The 26,911-nt window shown below is 41.7% G+C and overlaps 5 protein-coding genes across 6 annotated transcripts; 2 read left to right on the forward strand and 3 right to left on the reverse strand.

Moving 5' to 3' along the window:
- Positions 1–16: 16 nt before the first annotated feature.
- LOC6526041 (gamma-aminobutyric acid receptor-associated protein) lies at positions 17–3,463 on the reverse strand. The gene is made up of 3 exons (XM_002101822.3): positions 3,173–3,463; positions 754–951; positions 17–685 (listed from the first exon to the last, which is right to left on the reverse strand). Exons 1-3 carry the CDS (start codon positions 3,260–3,262, stop codon positions 608–610), a joined length of 366 nt encoding a protein of 121 aa, XP_002101858.1. The 5' UTR covers positions 3,263–3,463; the 3' UTR covers positions 17–607.
- Positions 3,464–3,798: 335 nt separating this feature from the next.
- Positions 3,799–7,038, forward strand: LOC6526042 (BTB/POZ domain-containing protein 9). The gene is made up of 4 exons (XM_002101823.4): positions 3,799–4,595; positions 4,663–5,301; positions 5,369–5,815; positions 5,877–7,038. Exons 1-4 carry the CDS (start codon positions 3,978–3,980, stop codon positions 6,450–6,452), a joined length of 2,280 nt encoding a protein of 759 aa, XP_002101859.1. The 5' UTR covers positions 3,799–3,977; the 3' UTR covers positions 6,453–7,038.
- A 1,018-nt stretch (positions 7,039–8,056) lies between these two features.
- LOC6526043 lies at positions 8,057–14,855 on the forward strand. The gene is made up of 3 exons (XM_002101824.3): positions 8,057–8,635; positions 13,836–14,003; positions 14,081–14,855. The coding sequence occupies exons 1-3, from the start codon at positions 8,468–8,470 to the stop codon at positions 14,276–14,278; spliced, it is 534 nt and encodes a 177-aa protein (XP_002101860.1). The 5' UTR covers positions 8,057–8,467; the 3' UTR covers positions 14,279–14,855.
- LOC6526044 (ADP,ATP carrier protein) lies at positions 14,823–16,614 on the reverse strand. Its single transcript, XM_002101825.4, has 3 exons — positions 16,117–16,614; positions 15,915–16,042; positions 14,823–15,583 (listed from the first exon to the last, which is right to left on the reverse strand). Exons 1-3 carry the CDS (start codon positions 16,435–16,437, stop codon positions 15,109–15,111), a joined length of 924 nt encoding a protein of 307 aa, XP_002101861.1. The 5' UTR covers positions 16,438–16,614; the 3' UTR covers positions 14,823–15,108.
- Positions 16,615–16,899: 285 nt separating this feature from the next.
- Positions 16,900–22,954, reverse strand: LOC6526045 (ADP,ATP carrier protein). 2 transcript variants are annotated; one of them, XM_015191122.3, is made up of 4 exons: positions 22,807–22,954; positions 18,282–18,582; positions 18,083–18,210; positions 16,900–18,005 (listed from the first exon to the last, which is right to left on the reverse strand). In XM_015191122.3, the coding sequence occupies exons 2-4, from the start codon at positions 18,576–18,578 to the stop codon at positions 17,531–17,533; spliced, it is 900 nt and encodes a 299-aa protein (XP_015046608.1). In that variant the 5' UTR covers positions 18,579–18,582; positions 22,807–22,954; the 3' UTR covers positions 16,900–17,530. The 2 variants fall into 2 exon arrangements, with proteins under 2 accessions (XP_015046608.1, XP_002101862.1); XM_002101826.4 differs by lacking the exon at positions 22,807–22,954 and adding an exon at positions 20,280–20,421.
- Positions 22,955–26,911: the final 3,957 nt, after the last annotated feature.

Here is a 26,911-nt window from a genome sequence, read left to right on the forward strand (position 1 = left end):
AAACACAATTTCCATGTGTATTTTTGTGGTTTTTGTTTATTTAATAATAGATTAATTACCGTACACTTAACCGAGAGAGTCCTATTCGTAACCATACACACTAAATATGCACAAAATTTTCTTGTATCGTGAAAAAAAAAAATGGTGAAATCATTGAAATATAAGCGAACAAAGTATAAAGTACAAAGCAATCGCACGGATCAAGTACAGCATTGGAAATTATTTTTGCCCAGAAAGGCTGTGAATAGATCTGTTTTTCGGGGGAAAAGTTGGTTGGTTAATGGGTAGGACAGAGCAGAGTTTAATTGAAATACTAACGCGTTTAGAAAATGTATATATATAAAATAATGTTCACATAACAATTCTTTTTGTAGTTTTCCGTTTTTTGTGGATTTTTTTTTGTTGCCCTGTGTTTTAGTTTTAGATCATTTTCAAGTTCTTTTCATGTGGCATTTCCTGCGGTTTTCCTCAATTCGTTTAGCTAACTCGCCGTCCATATTTTAAGCTTGCATGCTGCTAAACACAAAATATATTTTATTTATATATAGATTTCTGTATAGGGGGGCTGGGCTCCATTCCGATCGAATGCAAAGCGACCGGAGCAAAGTTAGTTGACCCTGGCCATGCCGTAAACATTCTCATCGGAGTAGGCAATGTACAGGAAATAGTCCTCCTCGTGGTGTTCCTATAAATACATCGGGAATATGGAATATGGAATATGGGATTTGGCTGATGTGCATCGTGGTAGTTTACCTGGTACAGGGAGCCCATGGTAGCCGATGTTGGTGGAATGACATTGTTCACAAAGAAGAAGAGTGCATCCTCGGGACGCAGGTGGATGCGCTTGCGAATGAGGAAGTAGAACTGACCGACGGTCAGGTCGGAAGGCACCAGGTACTTCTTCTTGTCCAAATCACCAATGCGCGCCTTGGGAGCCTTCTCGACGATGACCTTCGTTGTGGTTTGAAATAAAGAAAGAAATACGGAATACAGGAGGTTAGTTGAAGTTGAAATTGGGCTGGGCTGCTTTGGCATGTTTATGTGCGCACATTTTGCACCTGATTACGTGCCGAAAACGGCTCACATATTTGGCTACAAACGTATTTGGCATTTGCATTACACAAATCAAGTGTGCTCGACTACGTGCTACCTTGGAATATGATAACGAAAACATAAGCTCAATATTTAATGAAAACTAATTTGTTTAGAGACAACAAAACCTGATATTGGTCAAAAAACAACACACTTACTATATGATATATTTAGGCACGAAAATGAGTAATTTCGTAATTGCTGCAAGTGATTTCGTACTGCATTTTTAGCATTTCGTAAGCTTGAATGTGTAATTACACACACGTGTTCTTTGTGTTATTTTATTTGATTATTTCTTTATGTATTCTTTTCAAATTAAGTTGAATGAGGAATTTTCCTACGGCTTTGAGATCCCTAGCAGCTTTTTTCAAAACCAACCTTTATCTCGTTCCCCATCTTTTTCTGTTTCTTGTTTGTTATGCATAACACATACTACACATTGGACAATATTTTAGCCAAATTGACGACCAAGACGGCCAAGTGGCTCATTGAAGTGAGTTTTCTAGCGACTCAACTGCATTTCATTGAGTCTGGAATAATTGCTAGCTGGCCTAGACGATCCGTTCTAGCCAGGGGCTAATAAGTTAGCCTTAGCCAAATTATTGACAAACTGGTTTTTGTCCGATTTTCGAAACAGGAAGCAGGGGTTCCAACAAATTGAATACGAAATGGGCAAAAACTGCTTATCGCGAATGCCACCCCCCGCCGTCCCCTTTAGTTAGTTCCCCCCACTAGCATTCTATCGAAATTCGTTGGCGTCATTGGCCGAACTCAAGGCGCAAGATTGAGATGTGGTAGTACGTACTATATGGCATAGAATTCGGATATATAAATCGGATATATATGGACATATGCTGGCCTTGCCCCTCGCTCAGCTGTTATGTGATTTGTGGATCTGTGACTTGTGCCTTGGCACTGCTGCACTTGCCAAAAATAAATAACACTGGCAATAATATTTAAGGGGGTGCATATAGCTAACTCACACATATACATATATTTATATATATATTTATATATACATATGTAGTGCGAGTCAGTGGAAATCGAAAACAAGAACTGCACTTTTCGACGCGATTGGGGCACCTTCAGCAGCTTGTCGTTTTGTTTTGGTTTTTGTGAAAGGAGTTTTCGCTGATAAGGTGGTGAAATAGCAGAAAAACAACAAAGAAGAAGCAGCAGCAGCAGCAGATGAAGTGGCCGTTGTTTTTGTAATTTCCACCTTTCTGTTTTTTTGTTTTTCTGCTTTTATTTACTTATTTTTTTCGTCTTGCGTTCAGCGCATCTATGACTAATTCCAGTCGCACTTGGTGTATTTGCGAAAACAAAAAAAACAAAACAAGCTGCTTTAGTGTGTATTAGTGACTGAGTTTTTTTTGTGCGCAGTACTCGCTCGCTTTTGCCAACAAACAAACGAAATTAAAATCGAAAACAACTGGTTGGTGCACACAGAAAACAAAGGGGTGCCCAAAACTAGTTGTGTATTAAAGTAAATAAATGATGGGTGGCAGTATATGCGCTTTTCTTGCGGTGTAGCCAGCGGCTGAGGGAGGAGCAAAAGAGAGAGAGGAAGAGGGAGCAGATGAAATCTAGCACTGAAAACAACAACATCTCAACAGCTGAGCAAGTGAAACGGCTGCTTTGTTCTCTCCTCTTTTTTTCCTTTTGTTTTTTCCTCTCTACATCTGTGTGCGAGTGTGTGCGTGAGTATGTGTATGCAGGGGGCAGAATTTTCGTTTGAATTACATTTGAGAGCTTTTCGCCAATGTTTTTTCCCCCCCCCACCCAAGTGAAAATGCACTTTATGCAATACCCATCGCACAAATTCACCCAGCCACCTGATGTGGCAATGCAATAATATTGTAATAACAATCGAAATGCCCAATATGCGCAGTATTGATTTTCTTCGGAGCAAACCAAGAAAAAAAAAACAAGCGAGAAAAAAAAACGACGCAAAACAAACGCATACACAGAAGCTCGCACCTACACACACATACACGAACGCATATACACTCATAGCTGCACATATATATATTTATATATATATATACATATATGTATTTACATATATTCGAGTACTTACGGGTACACGGTCTGGATATTTGCGACGGATCTTGTCGCCCTCGGCGCGACGCTTCTCGAAGGCGTGCTCCTCCTTGTATTGGAACTTCATGATTGCAATGAACAGGTAATTGGCTAAGAAACGCAGCTTCTATCGGTTGGCTAGACTTCACTTCGTTTTGCTGTTTTCACTGTGGCGACTAGTGGATGCGTCGTTGTGCTTGTGTTTTTCTCTTCTCTCTGTGTTTTCTCGTCCAAACGGTCTGAAATACTTGTGTAGAGTGACCGTGCGGCGCAGATGTTAGATGGCTGCGGTCTAAAATCGATGAATTGCTGTTTTTATCGATAAGCACCTGCACTGTGGTGACTACGCTTGCTGACTGCGGTGACTGCTCTCGCTAACTGAGGTGGCTAAGCGGACAGTGTGACCAGTCGGCGAAAGATCAACATTCCCAAACGCAATCAATGATGGTGTGTGCCCCCGCTAAATATTATAGAACAGCCACCAATGGTGTGTGTCCCCACTAGAATACAACATCCATTGTGGTTGTTGTTCATGCTAAATGGTATGTTTAATATGGTTACATTACGCGTATACCAGTTATTCGCCGCAGCAGCAGAATTTCGATAAGGCCATCGATATTATCGATAACACCCACTGTCATCGATGGATTGACGCAGCAGCCTGGACGAAACTTCAATTGTTAACTGTTCCCGCTGGCCGCACACAAACACACACTCAGAACCACAGGCGCACACACACACACGTATAGTCACATCGCACGGAGCGAGCAAACAAACAAAACAAACAATAACACAAGAGAAGGATGAGCAGCCAGGGACACCACAAGATGCAGGGATGCGGCAGCCTGTCCGGCGGCAAGCAGGTTGGCGCATCCGGCGGCGGCAAGAACAACGGCGCCCAGGAGCAGGAATTCACCGATGTGATCGATCTGGGCGATCGCTTCTCGGCGGACATGGCGCGCCTTTGCATGAACGAGCGGTACGCGGACGTGGAGTTCGTCGTCGAGGAGCAGCGCCTGCCCGCCCACCGCGTCATACTCGCCGCCCGCAGCGAGTACTTTCGCGCGCTGCTATACGGCGGCATGGCGGAGACGACACAGCGCCAAATACCGCTGGAGGTGCCGCTGGATCCGTTCAAGGTGCTGCTGCGCTACATCTACTCGGGCACACTGCTGCTGTCCACCCTGGACGAGGATGCCGTCATCGATGTGCTGGGCATGGCCAATCAGTATGGATTCCAGGACCTGGAGATGGCCATCTCGAATTATTTGCGCCAGTATCTGGCCTTAAACAATGTGTGCATGATTCTGGATGCGGCGCGACTCTATAATCTGGAGGAGCTCACCCAGGTGTGTCTGATGTTCATGGATCGCAATGCCGCCGACCTGCTGCAGCACGACTCCTTCAAGACACTGTCCAAGGTAGGTTGAATACAAATTGGATTAAGTTGGCGCTTACTAACGCTTGTTATGCTTGTAATGCCTGCAGGAATCGCTGGAGGAGGTGCTGCGACGTGACTGCTTCTTCGCACCCGAAGTGCAGATCTTTTTGGCCGTGTGGAAGTGGAGCCGCTACAATACGAACGTGGACATCAAGTCGGTGGTCAGTTATGTGCGCCTACCGCTGATGAATCTCGAGCATCTGCTGCAGGTGGTGCGTCCCTCGGGCATTCTGGATCCCGACAAGATACTCGACGCCATCGACGAGCGCAGCACCTCAAAGGGGCTGCCCTACAGGGCGGCACTCTGGCCGGAGGAGAACGTGGCCACGGCCAAGTTTCTGTCGCGCTGCATCCAGGGTGAGTGCCGCACCGCGCTGCTAGACGGAGATGTGACCACCTACGACATGGAGCACGGGTATACGCGCCACTGCATCACGGACAGCAACGATGCGGGCATTGTGGTCGAACTGGGCACGCTTTGCATGATCAATCACATACGCATGCTGCTCTGGGACAGCGACAGCAGGGCGTACTCCTACTTTGTTGAGGTGTCTGGCGACCAGCAGCATTGGGAGCGCGTGGTCGACTACAGTGACTACCACTGCCGATCCTGGCAGTATTTGTACTTCGAGGCGCGTCCCGTCCGGTTCATCCGCCTGGTGGGCACCCAGAACACAGTCAACCGGGTATGTTAGCAGTGTTCTTTCCGTACTGTGTTTTTTTTTCCTCACTTTTTCCCTTTTGCATTATTAGGTATTCCATGTGGTGGGCCTGGAAGCGATGCACACGGCCAAGGTGCCGCGGTTAATTGATCATTTTGTGGCGCCCAATGCGAACGTGGCCACCGTGGAGAAGAGCGCCATTGTGACGGACGGCGTAAGTCGCACCCGCAATGCGCTGATCAACGGTGATTATGTGCGCTACGACTGGGACTCGGGCTATACGTGCCACCAATTGGGCAGCGGTGAGATCGTCGTCCGTTTGGGCCAACCCTACTATGTGGGCTCCATGAGGCTGTTGCTGTGGGACTGCGATGATCGCACCTACAGCTTTTACATCGAAACCTCGACGAACCGCAAGGACTGGCAGATGGTCGTGGATCGGCGCAACGACAAGGCCCGCTCATGGCAGAACTTTCACTTCGCCCCACGTCCCGTCGTCTTTATCCGCATTGTGGGCACGCGCAACACAGCGAATGAGGTATGTAGCAGTGCAGCAGTGGCATCACTAAGAGAGATTAGCTAACAGTTCTTGCTTACAGATCTTTCACTGCGTCCACCTCGAATGCCCCACCCAGGACAAGAGCTACCTAAAGAAGATAGCCGACATGGAGAAGGAGCGCGGGAAGAAAGAGAAGGAGTGCGGTTCGGATAAGACGGTCAAGACGGATGATGACAATATTGCCTCTACCTCGAGATCCTCGTTGGCTTCAGTCCACGCTGAAGGTCCCTCCACTTCAGCCAACAGCAGCCAAAACGTTTTAAAGTCCAACCACTGGCCGCCACAGACACAGTCTCCCAAACCGATGCAGACCAAGGAAAAGGCAGTGGCCGTTGTCCCACCCACTCCACCAGCACTCTCCCCGTCCGTCACGCCAGCACTTCCGGCTCCTCTGACCCCGGCACCCTCGTCGCCCCGTAAGCAGGAACAAGAAGCGCCAAAGAAGTCCAGTGCAGACGCAAGCGCCCACACCAGTCCCAGTCCCAGTCCAAGGAGCAACGGCAGTCCCAGTCCAAGGAGCAACGCCAGTCCCAGTCCAAGTAGGAGCCGAAGCCAGAGTGCGGAGTCGGAGCCAGTGCCGCCATTGGTGGAGCTGGACACCAAGGAGACGCGTTGAGCTGATGATATGAAATATGATGTATATGATGGATGTACTTGAAACGATGTTAGTCCCCGCGCTTAGTTGTAGTTTGCAGATCGTGCTGCTCTTGTTATCTAGTCCTTCCCAGTGCCCCTGTGCTTGCTGGCTACATCGCATCGCTTATTGGTTTTGCGTAATTACCTTAATACGTTATATACTTATATATATATATATACATATACATTTATGTATATTTTTGATTTTATTGTGATCCAGAGAAAATTCCTTATGATTGCAAGGCAGCAGAGTTATTTATATAAGCAATATCACTTAATTCTATGCACACACACACACACACACACATATTCAACGCGAATTCGAATGAGATTTCCGAGCAGCTGAACCAAAATTGTATACGAGTTCCGATCGCATAGTCGGAGTCTGTCCACAGTTGTGTCCTGTCCATCTGTCCATGTCCATGTCCCTAACGAAAACAATCCAGTGTTGTTCCGCAACTCGTAGTCTAGGCTCATCGAGCGACCCAAAAATTAGGCTCTATTTATTAGGCAAAATTTGTCATAGTTTGTACTGCACCCAAAATAAAAGCTAACCAAAAAAAAAATGAACACACCGCTTATTGTTTCACTTGCAAATCAATCGCTTTCTCCTTCTTTCTTACTATAAATCACTCAACATTTCGCACACGAATTCCGCCGTCTGTGACCACTGTGCACCGCACATGCCACCCACTGTTGCCCCAACATCCAGATCCACAACACGTTCCACTCTTCCACTTTGAATTCCAATCAGAAGCGACCCACGGCCGCTGCAGCGGCAGCCATAAAAGTCCAATCAGAACATTAAACCAGTTGCGTTGGAAAGAGAGAGAGAGCGGGAGAGAGAGAGAAGGGCGCAGATCCAGCGAGCGAAACAGAAAGAGATGGCGAAGTGCAGTGCTAGCTGAACGCGAATTTTTCGGTTTTTGAAGAGAACTAAAAAATAACAGATACGTTTCTTATTTATTTGCAATCCGAGAAATCTTTTCAAACGAAAAGATAATTCGAATTGATGAGCAAGCTTTTGCATATTAAGAACATAATGCATTTAAAACTGCGCATGCAAATTACTCATCCGCCGCGTTGTCCCTATGTTTTAATTTTGTATGCCTTTAACTGATGGTTTCAATAAAATGTGAATGATTGAATGCAAATGAAGCAAATCAGACACCAAATCCATTCTGATTCCTCTTTGAGTATTTAAAATGCAGTTTGTTGACTGAACTCGAGCACAAAATGCTGCCCCACTGTGCTCTTCAACACGCGTCAGCGGCGCAGGCGCAACAAACTAGTTTGCCACACGAGCAGCGGGCAGCGGGCAGTGGCAACAAAGGGGGGGCGGGGGGCGTTGCAGGGGCGTCGTCAAAGGGCGCGCGCAACTAACTAGCCAACTGACTAACTAACTGGAGAGCGAGTGCGAGTGGGAGAGCGAGTGCTAGTGGGAGAGTGCGAGTGGGAGAGTGCGAGTGGGAGAGTGCGAGTGGGAGAGTGCAAGTGGGAGAGCGTGAGTGTGTGTGCGCGTGTGGAGCGGAGCGGCGTGCGGTTAACCGTTAGCCTGCAGCGGCGGCAAGTTCAGCGCGCAGTTGAGTTCAGTCGACCAGCGGCCGCCGTGGACAAAGCAACGTATCGCCAGCAGTCGCAGTCGCAGCGCAGCGCACGGATATATAGCAATAGCTAACTACCAGATACAAAACTACACACACACCTCTCTACATACCACTATATGCTATATACATATATACACCTATATGCTTGAGAATCAGAAGCGCGCGAGGGCGTCACGCGTTCATATACATCAGATATAGATTGATATAGAAGTAGCAACATATAGCAAGCGGTGGTTATTTTTTCATCTTATTTTATTGTGACAAAAACCGCGACAAGTGTTTATAAATAGTTGTTGGTGCAGCCAGCAAATAAACTCGCTAGCAAACTTGCCAACTTGCCCGCCAAACTGAAACTCAGCCAAGTTAAGCTCTAAAAAACAGCAGCAATATGGTCGAGACCGTTGTCAATATCGAGCGCACCACAACAACAACGACGAACGGACCGCCAGGTGGGGCGAACCCCACCGCTGGCAGCGATGGCGGCTTCTGGAGCGCCATCCGCCTCAACATCGACTATTTCCGCACCGTGCCGGGCATCATCAAGATTGTCGAGTTTGTGAGTACACACCTATGTACATACATAGCTAAGATACATTTGCATTCCCATATTGTACATACATATAACCATCTTGCATTTTTCAAAACAAACCCTTCGAGCTCAAAAAGCTGCTTTTTTAATATTCAAACGTCCTTCTAAGTTTTCTGAAAACTGGAACTTGGCCAAATTTTCAAACGTTTCAAAATAATGTATGTACATCTAATGAAATTTGATGAAACGTTTCAAAATTATGTACATCTAATGAAATTTGTAAAATGAAACGTTTCAAAATGATGTATCTACATCTAAAGAAATTTAATGAAATAAAACATTTCAAAATGATGTACATATAATGAAATTTGATGAAATGAAACGTTTCAAAATGATGTACATCTAATGAAATTTGATGAAATGTTATGATGAAATGTTATGATGAAATGAAACCTATGAAATGAAACCTAAGGCTAGGATTATATTGCAAAAGTACCATAATGTACTTAATGCTGAACAGTTGACTGCTGAATTTGCACATACCAAACTAATGACTTTTCTCGTAACTGATTAAACATTAAAAATAATACAACTTCTAGGTTTCAGAAAGAAAACCTGAAATATTTGTTTAACAATTGTTGGATAACAATTCCCCATAGAGCTCTTATCGTCATAAATTGAACGCTTTTATCTAGAGTTTGCCCTGCGCCGCCATTCTTTATCGAGATATCTATAGACTTAAGAAAACCCAGAGCCTCGATGTGTACTCAATTACACAAATATGTAGTATACAATATATAATATTGTATATATATATATACATATATGTATGTCAGGATCTCATTAGACTTAGGGCGGATAAGATAGGGGTAGGCAAGTTGTGGGAACTGCAAACATGTGAGCTCCATGGCCATGTGGTCGGTCAACCGACTTCTTGTCTTCCCCCATGTAACACTTTGTAGTTGGCCTGGTATTTGTAGTCATGTTATGATCTTTTTCCCACAGCCGCACCAAAAACGAAAGAGTTCAGTGTGGGCGATGCAGTGCGGCATTCGATGGCGACGCCAACACAAGATACGCGCAATTACAAGAGTGGGCACCTGTGTGGCAAACAGCTTGGACATACACCTGCTCAGGTGTAGAAAGTTTGCAGTTAAAACTACTCGACGCCATGCCTTGGCCCTTGGTTTGTGGCACAAGGTCACAGGATAGCGACAACTGCCACAGGACCCACATGAAAAATGCATTATTAAGCGCTCGTCAGTTGTCACAGCAGAAAATCAATAGCGAATAAATAGGATAGGATTACCTTCGCAATAAACTGTCTGTCTGTCTGTCTGATTCAATATATATTGATGTGGTGGTCTGGACTAACCACCGATTATAATAATAAGCCAATTTGGCTGAAGGAAGAGTACTAATTCCTGACTGTAAGAGAAGCCAATTCAAATGCTTTGATGTCACAAACGGCCATTTAGTTTTCATTTTCGGAGCTTCGGTTAGCAGTGTGTCTGTCGAATGGGATATTTTTGTGGCCACTAATCTTATCGGCCCCCTTAAGCGATAGTCTGCTGATAGTCACAGTGCAGTATGGGCAGTATGGCAGTATGAGATATGTAAAAGTGCTCCACCACTGGAGCATTGCCACAAAAACAGGGCCATAGTGCCAGCTGCTTGGTTCCCAAATGCCACTTTAGAGGCATAAACCCGCTAAATAAATAATTCATTTAAAATCGGCTAGCTGCAGAACTTTGCTCAATTTCAGACTTAATAATTGTTTCGTGTGCTTAACTATATGTTATGATATTACTGGAATTATAGTTTGAATCGTACAGCAGTTTGTTCGTTCGATCGTGACTCATTTTGGCCGATTTGGCGACCATATATACATATATATATTATTGAGGGCTAATCGCACGTTACTCATACGCCCCGTTAGCCGAACAAAATGGGCGATAATGTGGCGACCACCTGTGCGAGTGCAGAGGAGCAGACCGGCGACATTTTCGGTAGCCATGCTGCTGCTGCTGCTGCTGCTGCTGCTGATAAGCCAATCGATTCCTGACACCTGACCGTCGTTGGTTAATTTGCCCATGGAGCATTACTCATTCGCCCCGTAGTCCAGAATCATCACAATCACAAGCACAAACAAAGCAGAACAAAACCCCCGAAATTATACGCTTGTAGGATTTGGAAAGCGGACTTTTGCGGACCCTATCCGCCGTATCTTATCGCATTTGCCTGGCAATTAGCATTTTGGAACCAATATTGCCACAATTCACTTGCTATACTCGCAATGCCCCCGAGCATATAGTATATGCATTCCCATGGCCAAGTGTGTTTTATATACACTCACATATATACATATATATATGTATATATATGCAAATCGAATAGAGAACGATTTATTATTAAGTTTTGTTGGTCGCGGTCCCTGCCGTTCGAGAATTTCTTTTATATTAACCCAATTACGTAAGATATGTATAATATTTTGGAAGCTGCCAAACTGGCAAACTGGCAAACAGCGTTCTTATTGTTTGGCATTGTGCGAGCGCAACATTGTCGTGAACATTTGATGTGAATTTTGAATGTTTCAGTGTTCTCGCCAAAAGCGGAAATTATGACACACATACGGTGTCATTCAAGCAATGTTTACCACAAAATGCGGGGGATTTGTCGGCGGTAAAATCGGGGAATTCGAGCCGAAAGTTTACTCACTTTGGACAGACACTTGAGACAGTTGCTGGCGTTTGTTGGCGGTTTGTTGGCGGAGAGAATGCGATCGATCGTTGCGACATCCATTCGTCTAAGGTGCGCGCCATAAGCGTAGGCAGCCGTTAGCAGTGGCCCCCATATTATCTTTGAATATAACTTTACGACTGAAGGAAATGGAACTTTGATATTGTTTCTATCTAATTGGGTCAGTTGGTAATTGGTAACGCAGCGAATCTTACGCTCTTGATCGGTTAAATTATTCCAGTTGTAAGTGGCCTTACAGCTTAGAAACGCACTGTACTAAGTGCACATGGCTATGCAAATACGCGTTTGCAAATTGTGTGCCTGCTTACATTTCAGGCAATTGACACCGACCAAGTGTAGTGAGCTCATCTTTGAAGCTCTGTCTTGGCCCTGTTAACAGATTGTTGGCCATGTTTACCCTTAGTATTTTGGCATAGATATGCTTTTAATAACCCCATCGAATGTAGGTATGTTTGTGCGTTTATCTGCCGGCTGGCCACTGAACTTTGCTTATCTACCTTAAACAATAACTGCTATCTTTATTGTTTATCCCATGCACAGAATATTCGATGATATGCTTGTAGTCTAGTTGAAAGTTCAACATCAAAGTTATACAATTCAAGAGCGTTGACCCTTCCGTGAGATAATGAAGTTTAGAACTATATATATTAGATATTGCCCTGTAGGAATATTTGTTTAATATTCGAAAGATATGAGCTAACTCGTTTGGTTTGAACTCAAATATTCCATAGAGAGTACTTTATTTCTAGATAGACTTAAGATTGTTAAATCATCATCAAAACGCATCCAGTTGTTTCTGTGTGTGGCAACCAGAATTGCTGTGGCTTCTTCCAGTGAACTTCAGACGAGGCTGGAAACCGTAGACCGTATAATCGGAGGCCAAGAACTAGATCCATTTCAGTGTTTCAGGCGTTTCACGTCATTGATTCCGCTGGAAAAGCACATACATAATTATAATGATCGATATACATTGATGCACCCAACTGTCTGCGCGGTTTTTCATGCTCCACTCGGCAAACTGATCGTTACCATGGATTTATACATTATATATATGTATGTGATATATGGTTATAAGAACTTGCCAACCGTGTACATAAGAACTGTCACATATATATATATATATATATATATATATGTGTGTATATATATGTCAATATGCATATGTACATATATGTACGCACAAGTAAAAATGAAAATAAAAAGCCAGCCATTAATTATGTTTAGAAAAGATAAAATTCGTATAATTCCCAGACGAATTTCTCGCTGGCTCTTTTATTTTTGAAAAGTGACGCACATTTGTGGAGGCTACAGAATAAGTAAAAAAGAAAAAGACAAATGACAAATGAAGAATACGAACACCATTCGGAAAATTCAGAAAATGTGGAAATGCAATGCAAGATCAACAAATCGCTGACAGTTCAATCAACCTTTGATATGCTGCTGCCTGGCACTTAATTGTTTACCAGAAAGCAAATAAGATAAATAAAAAAAAAAAGATGCAAAAAAAACAATGGAGGGGCAACAACATGTTGCTATCAACAGGTCGCTTTTGGCCTGGCCACAACTTTCAGCTTTCACTTTTCGTGCGCCTTTTGTTTTAGCCAAAAACACAATGCTCAACTCAAGTCGACTGACTGACTGACTGACTGAGTGACTGCGCGCACCTGCTTGATTTCTTATTTTGTCGCATATTGCCATTTAATGGCCCAAAACAACAGGAGAATGTGTGTGTCATCAGCACCTGTCATCCAGTTTAACCATCTTTAGGTGCCCAACTAGCGAAATCAGCCTGCGAATTTGCACGAAATGCGATAACGTTCTCGAAAATCACTTACGGATAGTTCAATATATTGATAAACATTAGCAAGTCGTGTAAATTGAGTCATCTATAGACATGGGACACTGTTACTTCAGTTTGTTTGAGTTATGACATAAACACAAGTTTTGTTAATGGAATGCTGCATTATTTATTTATTTCCAAGCCATTTTACTACGAATATCTCTTTCCGAAAACTATATATGTACATAGATACATATGTACTGTAGTTTTTTGAATGTATCTATGCAGTGGCGTTCTTTGAATTCGCCGCTTAATTAGCTGCAGAACAAGTCTCGATTCTGAGCACAGCCTCACATTCATTCACTTACTGTGCATTCAATTGACATCATTCAGGTGACATCACGATGCCAGCTATATGCGCACTCCAGATTCGAAGTCATGACCTTGAAGGTGGGGGGTTGTGCCCCCCTCCTCCGCAAATTGGGGGAAGATCACGATCTCGCCGGGGTGACTAATAATATAAGCTGCATATCATATAAGCTGACATCTGTAATATGCATTCAACTTTACCTTAACTAGGCATTAAGTATAGCTACAAATTAACGCTGCATCTATCAACTATTTGTAAGATTAATTCGTTCCGAGATCTTGTTCCTCTGTACTCATATATGTATTTTATATCCACAGGTGCTGGGCATCATCTGCATGGCCTTGGCGGCTCCTCCACTGGCATCGGCCACCTCGTTCTTCATGTTCGTGATCGTCATCTCGTTCATCATCAACATTCTGCTGATCGCCGCCTATTTCCTGGGCATTCGCGAGGCCCTCAACGTGGCCGTCAACTGGATATTCTCTGTAAGTAGTAGTTGCTTCAATCAGATGAACCAAACTCAAACTCAAACTCAATCTCAATCTCGAAATTCAATCAACAGGAGCTGATCACCACCGCTGTGCTGACGCTGCTGTACTTCATCGGATTCATCGTCCAGCTGGCCAGGTGGTCGGATGCCACGGGCAAGGGTTCCGGCTCGAATACCGCCGCCGGTGTCTTTGGACTCTTCAATTTCCTGGCCTACGCGGCGGGCACATACTTCCTGTTCCTGGCCCACAGGTCCGGGGCCACCCACTAAGTCCGGGGCCAACTCAGTGACTGGTTCTTAGTCTAGAGTTATGTCTAATTGTTTACGGAATAAGTGCAGTTCGAGTACTTGTAATTTTGCCTCTTTATTTTTTTTGTTTTTCACAATTTTTTGTTGTTGTTAATTTATGCGTGAACATATGCAAATCGAGAATGAAAATTCTCGACTTGATGATGTGTGTGTGTTTTTAATGTTATTTTAAATGGCTAACTAACGTTTAAGTCTTAAATCCACCCGCACAAGAACATATCTATGCAAACGAGTGGGGTGGGCATCGCATAGAATGCATTAACTTTTATCATTTCACGACTTACATATAATGATTTTTTTGATTTTGATTTGTAATCAACAGAGACACTCTAAATACGTGTGTCTTTTACATATAAATATGTAGTTTAATGTTGCAAGCATAATGAGATCCTAGTTTAAAGTTTAAAGTGGCCCACCCTAATCAATACACACATGCACCAAAAACAAAAACAAAATTAAAAACAGAACACGCGATGAAAAAAACAAATTAAGAGCGCAACCAAGATTTAAGTTCAATAAATTATTTGTATTTTCTCAATCGCTGCGAAAGTGAACACAATCTGAAGTGAGGCGCCGCCACATGGGCCACCATTCAAATCAAACTACTAATTTACTAGGCTCGTGGTACCAACTCCTCCTACTCCTCCTCCTCCATGTCCATCTCCACGAAGAGATGAACGGTGGTTTCCGCTGGTGCGTTGCCATCGTGGTGTGCCATTTGCTGCGGATGCGGATGCGAATGCGGCTGGCGACCGAACACTGGCGGCACCACAAACGGCCACACTTGGGGGCTAAAAGTACTTCTTCATCTCGTCGTAGAGGGCGAGTACCAGGGCGCCCCCCGTGCCGCGAATGATGTTCGATAGGGCGCCCTTGAAGAAGGCCCCAATGCCCTCCTGCCTGGCAATCACAACCCAGCAGTGGGCGGTGTTCTTGTACACCATCTCGGACTTCTTCAGGCCAGACTGCATCATCATGCGACGACGCACAGTGTCGAAGGGATAGGACGCAATGCCGGCAACGGTGGTGACCACCTGGGCAATGGCCCAGCTCACATAGAAGGGTGTGCTCTTCGGATTTGGAAGAAAGTCGCGGCACGTGTCATAGAATCCAAAGTATGCCGCTCGATAGATGATGATGCCCTGCACCGACACAATGAATCCACGATACAGGCCAATGGGTCCGTCACTCTTGATCACCTTCATCAGGCAATCGATCAGGCCGTTGAACTCCCGATTGCCGCCCTTGCCCACATCAGCGGCCAAACTGTGGGCGAAAGATTGGATAGGATGTTTCAGAAATGATCATAGTAAAGCCAAATAGTTTATGTGGTTTTAAAATCCAGTTATCAAAGAACCAGATTAATGCATATGTGTGTAAAGAAAAAACCATTAAACAAATTGAACTCTGAAGTGAAGAAAGCTATTTAAAAACTATTTAAAGCAACTGTTTTACACTGAGCCAATGTAGAATACCTTGAATATCTTGAAGGTAATATTAACAAAGCAAATGATAACAGCATCTAGATATAGATATAGATCTAGATATAGATATAGATATAGATCTAGATCTATTTGGGCTGGGGCACCCAACTCACCGGGTACGGGCAAAGTCCAGCGGATAAACGAAGCACAGAGATGTGGCACCTGCAGCACCGCCGGAGGCCAAGTTTCCTGCAAAGTGGCGCCAGAACTGCTTGTGCTTGTCCACGCCGCCGAGGAAGACCTGTAGTGTGATGAAGGATGTCGTTTATATATATTATGTTTATGACGATGATGATAATATATACGATAACTAACCGATTTGTACACATCCTTGAAGGCAAAGTTGAGAGCCTGGGTGGGAAAGTAACGGATTACGTTGGCCAAGTTGCCGCGCCAGAAGGACGAGAATCCCTGCTCCCTGGGAATGCGAATGAAGCAATCGACAATGCCCTTGTAGCGCTGATCGGCCGCTATCTGCTTGGACACCTCCTGCACCTGCAGGATGAGCTTCACACGCTCGATGGGGGCCACTGCGGTCTTGGCTATCGCCGCCGAAACGCCGCCCATCATGAAGTCCATGAGAAAGGACTTGAGGTCGCCCTTACCATGTCCGCCGCCGCCGCCTTCATCGCCCATGTTGGATTACTGTTTGTTGATTTTAAAACGATTTAAGTTAGCTTCAAAGTTGGTGGTTGGTTGGTAAAAAAAACAGGATAAAAACGGACTTTCACTTTTTCAACTTATAATTTTGATGTCACAACGTAGAGATCTGAACTGTGATAGGCTAACAAGGTTGTGAGCCCGCTCGTCAAATTGACTTTCGATATATTTCGCTTGGCTTACTTTGATTCGCAGTTTTGAAATCGCTGAACGTTTCATTCGCCTTTTTAGTTTATGCTGCGATTTAGCTTGAGTAGAAATCGGAGATGTCTGAAGAACAGAAATATGTTGACTTAACTTCGATCTGCCGAAGTTTTCCAATGGTCTGTGTAAGTATGCTACTATATTTTCTAAATTATAAAACATATATCCACATATTACGATCAAAGTATCAAAGATCAGTATACATACGTGCGCAGAAAGAAAAACACAACATTGTACTATTTTTATCAATTTTTATATATTTTTAAACCAACCGGAGTTGAGTTTGTTTGTTTGTTTGTCGTTTCGGAGGCAAAAGAATCTACAGGTCTTCGGCTCGATTCTTTGCATCTGATCGATAACACTGATTTGGCTGGGGAGATGTGGGGCGACCCAGCAGCATGGCGGGATATTGTGAATAGCCTAACCCAAACTTAACAATACTAATCGATATCGTCGTCGCTATGTTCGTTCGTCTTTCAGTGTAGTAGTGGGTCTAGTCTCATGAGTTGAGTCGCATCCCTTCTCTGCCCCGAGCATTGCTGTTTGCTGTATTGTTGTTGTTCTATTGACGCTGGCCATCGTTCCGTAAATTAGTTCCCAGTTTTTATAAATAATATAATTTTATAATTATATCAGGGGGAGGGAGGAAGGTTTCTTGCTTGCTGTTATTGCTTGCCGTTGTTCTTGGTAAGAGGTGTTGGTTGCAGATCAAACTTAGCTTTTGCTGTTGCTGTTGCTATTGCTATTGCTGTTGTTTTAGCTTTTCTCATTCAGTTATCTAACATAATTAGCTGGTAGTGTTTAGTTTTTTGTTGTTGTTGTATGTTGTTGTATTTTGCTTGTTTGAATAATTTAATAATTTAATTTACAAGACCTTCTTGATCTCATCGTACAACACAAGCACGAAAGCGCCACCAGTGCCTCTGAGAATGTTGGAGAAGGCGCCCTTGAAGAAGGCACCGGTGCCCTCCTGCTTGGCGATGGTGCCCCAGCAGTGCAGTGTGTTCTTGTAGATGACCTCGGTGGCCTTGCGACCAGACTGCATCATCATGCGACGACGCACGGTATCGAAGGGATAGGACACGATGCCAGCAACGGTTGTCACAACCTGGGCGATGGCCCAGCTGATGTAGATGGGTGTGTTCTTGGGGTCGGGCAGCATACCGCGAGCGGTATCGTAGAAGCCGAAGTAGGCGGCACGGTAGATGATGATGCCCTGCACGGACACTCCGAAACCACGGTACAATCCAACGATGCCGTCGCTCTTGAAGATCTTGGTCAAGCAGTTGCCCAGACCGGTGAATTCACGCTGACCACCCTTGCCAGTATCAGCAGCCAAGCTGTAAATTCATTGGAAAAGCAATTCGTTAGTTTATTGAGCGTTTCTTTTCCCTTTTTTGCAAATATTGCAACATACCGAGTACGGGCAAAGTCCAAGGGGTAGACAAAGCACAGAGAGGTAGCACCAGCGGCACCACCGGAGGCCAAGTTGCCGGCGAAGTAGCGCCAGAACTGGGTGTTCTTGTCCACACCACCCAGGAAGACCTAAGTTACATAATAACAACGGGGGCGTTAGTTATTTCCGCTCGCATTGCAGCTTGTGAACTGAGTCTCACCTGCTTGTACTTGTCCTTGAAGGCAAAGTTCAGAGCCTGGGTTGGGAAGTATCTGATGACGTTGGCCAAGTTGCCGCGCCAGAAGGACGAGAATCCCTGCTCCTTTGGAATGCGGATAAAGCAATCAACCATGCCCTTGTACTGCTTGTCGGGGCTGATTTGTTTCGAGATGTGCTGAACCTGCAGGAGCAGTTTCACACGCTCAATGGGGGCGACGGCAGTCTTGGAGACGGCTGCGGAGATGCCTCCGGCAGCGAAATCCTTGACGAATCCAACAGCATCGAAATCCTTGCCCATTTTGCTGTAAACACATCGCGCAATTGGCCAAAACTCTGATTAATCTCGATGGTTCCGTCATCGCGGATGGTGATGGTGATCTTGATACTTGGTGATACTTGATACTTGGTGATACCGATGATGATGTTATGGATGCTGATATATCCCAATGGCATGCGGGTGATGGTGCTTGATATACCCATGCGTTGCATAACGGTTACGATATACGTTTACGGTATTTTTACGGTATGGTGGATGTACGATTCACTTTCTTTACACAGGTGCAAAAGGCACAATAGAAGAATAGCCCAAAGCCAAATGAAAATGTAAAAATTGTCAATGTTCCAAATTATAAACCGAAACCGAAAAACATGCACTTTTTTTTTGATTTTTTTTTTTTTAAACAGCACTACAAATGGTTACAAAACAATTTTGAGGGTAAAAGAAAAAGGTTTTAGCGACAAATGAAACTTAAAACTAAACGCGAAAATGGTTAAACATGCAGTACATAATGGGTTAATGTAAATGGCAACTAAAACTTAAGACTAAAGATGGTTAATACTCGATGCTTTATGTTTTTGGTTACATGTATTCGCATTTGTGTTAGTATGCGTGCTGGCAATTGCCGGTAAAACTGGTTTTGTGCAAAAAAGGTGAAAAGTTTTATTGGTCGGCTGGTTGCCACGTGGTTTGAATCAAGCTACATAAGAAGACTACTGTTGGAAAATTGAGTTCTTTCTAACCCGTTTGCAGTTTAATGCTAAGGAAACTACATAGTATTACGTGGCATAGGATAGATGCTTATCCAATTTATTTTATCTAGAGCATATGGCATAAATCAAATGCAGTTCTAGCTGAATAGAACGGCAGTTTACTGGTTTTCATTGAGAAACGTTTGGGATTGCATAATTGCCACACCACACAAACAAAAAAAAAAAAAAGAAAAGAAATAGAATTGAATTGAAAAAAGTTCAATGGAAAAAGCCAGTATATATGGTCATTTGTGTGGGTGCGAGCAAGATGGCCATAGGGGCCACAATTCTTTTTTGGCTCTTGGTTTTTTTTCGCTTTTTGGCAGACGGCATTCGCCATTGAAGCGCGTTCCGTTAATTTTAGACTTTCAAGAGCAGCCACCGCTCTGCGTTAGCCGTGTGGTTTTAAATTATATTTTAGCGAAATTAAATTAGCATTTCATTGACAAGGGTTTTATGTAACACACTTGGCAAAGAGAACTGTGCTTTGGCATTGCTTCTCTTATGTTCTCTTTCTTTGAAATAGCAACCGTTATCTAATCGTGTTAAACTTTTGATTGACTGGAAAGAGAGTGAAGCTTTTTCATCGGCCACAGAGAGCCGAACTATAGGAGTGCTCGTGATGTAATAGCCTCAGCTGGAAAAATTCTAGTTGCACGTGGAAAGCTTCCACCGAAGGCGAGCAGTTGTAGTAGTATCCACAATCCAGGGTTAGGTTTATTCTTAATTCATTGTTATTGATTGCATAAGAACACCACACACCAGAAAAAAATTGTTTAATGAATGATTCAAGTTCAACTCTTTTGTTGTTTTACATAACCAGGCAGATTTTCTTTCATTGCTCAGAGTTTGGGTTTGGTTAAAAAACAAAAATAAAATAAAAGCATTCAGAATCACACGCGTATTTTGTAAATGGGCTATGGCTCCATTCGATTCGATAATTGATTTCCAATTTGTTTGCCATACGTACTATTTGTATTTGTGTTTCTATATCACAGCACAAAACCGAAAAAAATTTATCCTTATTCCTTCAGAAGTCAGAAGTCTGAACCGGACGGCAACTGAATTGCTTGTGAAAGTTCAGTTTGCCGAAATCTGCCAGCTAGCCTGCTCTGCCTGCGTCGGCGTCGCAGTCGCCGTCATCGTCAAGTTCAGCAACAGATGAGCGAGAGAAGGGGAGAGCGCCGCTCTCTCTCTCTCCCCCTTTCTATGCAAATGCAGAGTGTGCGAAATTCGGAGAGAGCCGACCACCAACTGGCAGTTGGCAACAGCACGTGTGCGAGCGAGAGAGGGCGAGAGATCGCCGCTTATCAGTGCTGAGAATTCAAGAATTCAATGCCGTCGTTTGTTGCATAAGAGGAAGTCTTGGTCTTGTACCACAAAACTTGTACTCATTAGAAAACACTTTTTGTTTCGTTTTTGCCATGGCCAAAAATGCATATATGGCCAATTGTTTTTCATTTACCCCTTTCGAGGTTTTCGACGGCGCTTTCTAAACGCTTGCCAAAAAGAATGTACGCACAACATTTACATTTGGCAAAGAGCCGACAAGTCAGCTGCGAAGCAGACTGAGCTGTTCGCTTAGCTAGTTTCTGGCCAGATTTCTAAACACAAATAACTAATACATTTACATTAAGAACACTCCACAAAAACGAAGAGTATTATTTTGTTACACTTAAATGTTTTTCTACAAATGTTAGGTCCCTAGTGATTTAACAAAATTAATTGATATTCAGCTTTGAAAATATTACCTTTTTAGACTTGCACTTGTTTAAAATAAACATCAAAATGCAAGTTATAAACATTAAACTCAAATACAAAAACTAAAACTCTTATCAATTTTTATAAAAATAAAAGCTGAAAAAGAGTTTATTGTTTGTAGTTATATATTCATTAAGCTATTAATAACATTTGGCTTTATTTCTAAAGATAGGGTGGGCAACACTGCTAGCATGTGACTTTGCTTTCTGACGTTCGCCTGCCGCTCTCTCCTTCTTTTTCGCTTCATCTCTTTCGCGCAGGCGGAAGAAGGGCGGCAGCTCGAAAAAAAAATGCGTGAAGCGATTAGATAAACACGGCTGCTAATACAGTTATTTATATAACTGTCTACGCCGCTTTTTCAAGGTCCCGTTATCACAAAAATATTACATAAAAAATAAGAGAGAGAGCGCTGCTTAGCTACCCACAAAAATAAAGAGCGTAAAAATTGCAGTTCTAAAGTTGCTGCAAAAATGCTTAATTGCCAATATAAAACGACGACTAAGTATTTATTTATTTATTGCTTAGTGTACGATGAATCGAATTTCCAAGACAATAAAAACAGAGTGTGGAGCGGCTTAAAAATCGCACTGAATATTTCCGCCGACTGGGCGAGAAATGGAAATGTGATGCGATTTGCCAGGAATATGTAATAATGAACGCTTATCTCTAACAAGTGCAAAATCGCGCTAAAAGGCCACACAAAGGGCTACAATAAACATTAAATCACATGAATACTAGACGCACATTAACGATTGACGTCACATGGGACGTCATATGCGAATAGAATAATAATAGAAGAAATAAGAAAACTGGGGAAACCCGTTTTTTGACAGAACTTTTTACCTTTAATAAAAGAAAACAGGTCAGAAGAGAAAGGGAGGGCGACCAAAGAGAGATAGTTACATTACTCTTAAGATATAAAACCAACTCTCTCTCTTCCTCACACACACACACCCGCTAAGTACTTGCACGCGCAGCTGGTGTCTGGCATGGGAGTGAGCGAGAGGGCGCTAGTGGCACATGGAATTTATTCGCAAATGTGTGCATGAGTGTGACTGGGCGGTAGAACAATCAATTGCCACGCTTTTCACTATAGAATAGCCCGCATTTAATCTATTTAATAGTATATCTGTGCAAATGCAGGCCAATTTGACTCAAGAGCAGTGCATTCTCTAGCAAATAGTATCCGCAATTGATGTGCAAAATTTTTCGTACCGACGAGCCGGCCTGCCAACTCGTTGCCAGTTGCGTAAGTTGGCAGTTCCAGCGTGGTTGCAAAAAAAAAATGGGAGAAAATGATCCAGCGTGGCTTCTATAAATTTTATTTTCGGGTATTTTAAATGAACTTTGGATTGGAGCAACAAAATACCAATTAGTTCGCTTATACGCCCAATTTACTTCATGTTTAATTGAAGGCAAACACCATTGCGGCACATTCATTTTTCGCCAGGGTTATGTAAGCACTTTTCGGCTATTTGCAAGTCCCATTTAGGGAGTTATTTTCGCCGAAGTCAAACCATAGCTTCTTGTCGAACATAAAAAAAAAACGTTAGTTTAACCACCACCGACACATTAAAAAAATTAGCACATTACATAACTACAGAATCTAGCGCAAGGTGACGTGAATTAATGGGAGAAAAAAAAATCAATGGCAGGTTCGGGGCACACCGTCTCTTTTTTTTTTGTCAAGCAAAAGAGTCTCGAAAATGTGGTAGATATAGAAAATAGCACAATACCTTCAGTTGATAACTTCTCACAAAAGTCACAGAATAAAAACTTCTTTTGCAGAATCAGACGAAGCCGCGTGCTCACTTGGCGAATGAAATTCGTAAAGTGGTGGGGGTCTCTGGGGCCCTGTGACTTGGGGATGAAAGCTGCAAAAATACCGCATATCGATAGTTGCCTGAAGAAATAAATGCTTATTTTTAACTGGTATTTATTTGGTGAACTATCGATATTCGGCTAGATTTCGTATATCATTCGTGATGTTTTTGTTGCTTATTATTATTATTATATTATTTTTCAATGTATTTTTTTAGCCAGTGAATTACGTTTTAATTTAAAATAAAAGCGAACGGAAATTGAACCATTTCTGGTGTTGTAAAGCGTGCAATTATACGCTATCGATATTTTTTGAAACGTTAAGAATATTTTTACCGCGACTTTGACTTTAATAATCTTTTTTCATATTGCGAGTGCTGGGTCACACCGATCCGATACAAATAATCTGTAATTAGCAAAACAGTCATTCTCTGAAAATATAGTATTTTCCCAATAATTTCGTAAAAGAAAATAGCCGTATTTATTTTTAAAACAAATTAAATAATTGTCCAAAAGTAGAATTTGTAACGAAATTCTTCTTCGAAAATAACGTATTTTTCATTTTGAATCGTTGCTGAAAAGAAATTCGCTAAAACTAGATTCATAATGCACGTCTTATATACGAAAAATCATTTATTGAGTAAATTTTTTTCGATTTGTTTTTCACATGTTCACAAAATTGTATTTGAGTTAGTTGTATATCTGGTTTTCTAATATTTTCCTTGGCCTTGGGATACAATTTAGTAAGCTTTTGTGTCTTTTTATTCGCTGAATGTGGGGTTCTTTTGTATACGGTAATTTCGTATTGAGCGCTAGCAATATTAACATTTAGTTACACCGAAATGGGGAAAACATCTTACGCAGATTAGTTAGTATGTTATGTATACACCTATGTATATCTAGTTTTTGAATCAGCACCCTGGGACTGGCCAGAATACTAGGAGTTTTGGGCGTGCTGAGGGGTATGGCAATTAAATTAGGAACCCTTTCTTATGAATTTGGTATGATAGTTTGAATGTAAGAGTAAAAGTAAAGTTAAAGGAAATAGTAAGGGTGAACAAATGCAAAGTACACTCGCTAGTAAATACTGGGGCCTCTAAACTATGACGACACCATCTAGACATCGAGTCCTATGTCCTTTACGTGGTTAGCTAGCTTACTTTCGGGTACATATTCCATGGCAGATACAAAACATACACAGAGTGGATATTTGATATATGTATAGTATATTGGTTATCGTGTACCGATTGTGATAGCGTTTTGCTTGCGGTTAAAAGACAGTTATACAATGTAATGGGGAATATAGTTTTTTTTTTCCATCCTATTTTTGTGATTTATTTGTTTGATTTTTTTTTTTTTGGTTTGTTTTTGTTTAATTTTTTTTTCTTGTATAGGAAACAACAAAAATGGACGCAAAATTATTGTTATAGTAGTATTCTTGTTTACCCATCTGGCTTTTACGTTTAGTTAACTATATAGGAATATGCAAAACGTACACTTAATATATTTTTTTTGGTTTTGTTTTTCGATTTTGTTACTATGTTCCTTATCGATCTGATACTATATAAATGCAGCTCTAAAACTTGTATTCTTTGACATTGTTTTGTTCCATCTTACTTTCGTTTTATTTACTATCTTTCGATCTGGCGGCATCTTGCATTTGTATATCTCTCTTACGCTTTTCAAATACATTTAATAACATTTCTTTAGAAATATTCAAAGCTGAGGTAGTTAATTCATTCATTTATTCTTTATTTTAGTTTACGTTAGGTTATGTTAGTTTAGTGTACTCCATATATATGATCGGTGTTTTTAGTTAGGTATACATCTATGCACTCACACGCTATTTGAATTTATCTGACTTATCTGACTTTAGCTCTTCTCAAATTCACAATAAATTCATAATTTAGACGACTGTTTGAATAGGGGGTTACGGATCATTAATATATGTGTATGTCTGGTACAGGGACAACATCGAAAGCCTCTCGAAACGATCGGGATATAGGATTTCGAAATCGAAGCCGATTTAGAAAGGAGAGGGGAAAAACCAATTACTGAAAACCAAAAATACTGAACTACAACGAAAATAAAAAGAAACCAAGGAACGAATTATTTTTGTTTTTTTTGTGTTTTTAATAATATTTTACTCTTTTTTTGTTATATTTATAATATTTATAGATATTTTAGCTCTGTAATGTAGATACAATGTACAATGTAGATACATCCTGTGTCGTCACATCATTCTCATGTAGATTATGTGTAGATTAAATGAACTTAACAGTAAAATGTAGACGACGCAAAAAAAAGCTCTAAACTAATTTATGTAAAGATAAGGATAAATTTAAACATAATTAATGTAAAAATAGTGGTATTTTTTTGTAAGTTTTCATCTTTAATTTTATGTTTTTTTTGTTTTAAGCTTTAGTTTATTATGTGTAAAGTGGTTACTATATAGTTTGCTCGCCGTTCAAAAATTGAAAAAATTATGTGTGCGGGTGCGGGTTGGGGTTCCGATGAATGGGGGGTGGAGGGGGATTGCTTAAGGACTCATGGGGGGAGTTGGGTGACCAGCGGATGGTTTTAATTATAAACTACTATCACACAGGCAAACCAGGCGCTGGATGGACGAGAAGGGGGGCTGATTAAATGGAATTGGTTGGGTGGTTGATTGGTTGGATGTGGGATTGGATTTGGATTTGGATTTATAGGGGCTATGGGGACATTGGAATATGGGAGTGGAGTGTTTGGTTGGCTGAAGAGGGCGGCAAAATGATATACACAACAACAAAATTATAAAATAATCAAAGTAAATAAGCGGGAATCGCAGATTGATTCCCATATGGGTTGTAAGATATCAATCGGAGATAATTTTTAAATATGCCAAATAAAATGCAATAAACTGACTACGCAACGCCAGGTTTATTGATTTATAATTTATGTATATAGAGTTATGCATGGTTATGTATTATAGATTACGGGTTTTAGTTAGATTTCGGTTATAGAATATAGTTTGATGTTGCATGTGGGTGTTGAATGGGTGTGTGGGTGTGTGTGTTTGCATGTTTGTGTGCATGGGGGAGGGGGTGGTGGTGGTGGTGTTAGTGTATATGTGTGTGTGTCTTTGCAATAAATATAACGGTAACTAAATATATGTTGTAGCTCAGTCTCCAGTTGATTACCGTATATAATCTATTACAAATCGAAACAATAAAAAAATATATATAGAATATATATATAGGTATATATATATATGAATAATATTAAATAAGGACTATTAAATATATATGCATATATATTCAAAATGCTTGAAATGTACAAAAACAAACAAACAAAGCTCTATGGTTCGGGGGCAAAGAGACTCTTTTTGAACTAGTTTTGCTTTTCTCTCATTCCGTTTCGTTTCGTTTCGTTTGCTCTCCTTTCCTCTCCGTTCTATCCTCTATTCTGTTTTCGTTTCGTTCCAATGCATTGTCTACATCATACATCATTTTCATGCACTTTGATGTTGCGTGGTTGCTATTGTACATATACAATACGAATAGGGGTTTCCATATCGAATTTTACATAAAGAATTTTGTGTTTTTGGGGCTGTGTGTTTTCTCAAAATTTTGGGGTAATTTTCCCTTCTGTTGCTGGGTGTTTTTAGTTAATGCTTATCGCTTTTTTTTTGGGTTTCATTTTGTTAGATTTTTGTGTTTTTTTTTTTTAAAGTGTGTTTTGTATGTGTAAACGTTTTTAGTACATTTTTCTTACTGCTGACACAATAGGTTTTAATTATTTTCCATTTTTGGATCTTAAATGCTAAAAATATATAGTAAATGTTGAAAGTTTTATTTCATGTTTTCTCTTCTCAAAAATGTTTTATATTCAGTTTCGGTTTAGTTATGTTAGATTTCAGTTTACGATTTTTGTTTAACTCGTTTTCTGTTGATTTCTTGTACATTAATGCGTTTTTCACGCGTTCCGCTGTTTCATTCCATGCGTTCTGCGTTTGATTTCATATTTAAGTTGGTGGTTTTT

Source organism: Drosophila yakuba, chromosome X (genome assembly GCF_016746365.2).
Source record: "Drosophila yakuba strain Tai18E2 chromosome X, Prin_Dyak_Tai18E2_2.1, whole genome shotgun sequence".
NCBI lineage: Eukaryota > Metazoa > Arthropoda > Insecta > Diptera > Drosophilidae > Drosophila > Drosophila yakuba.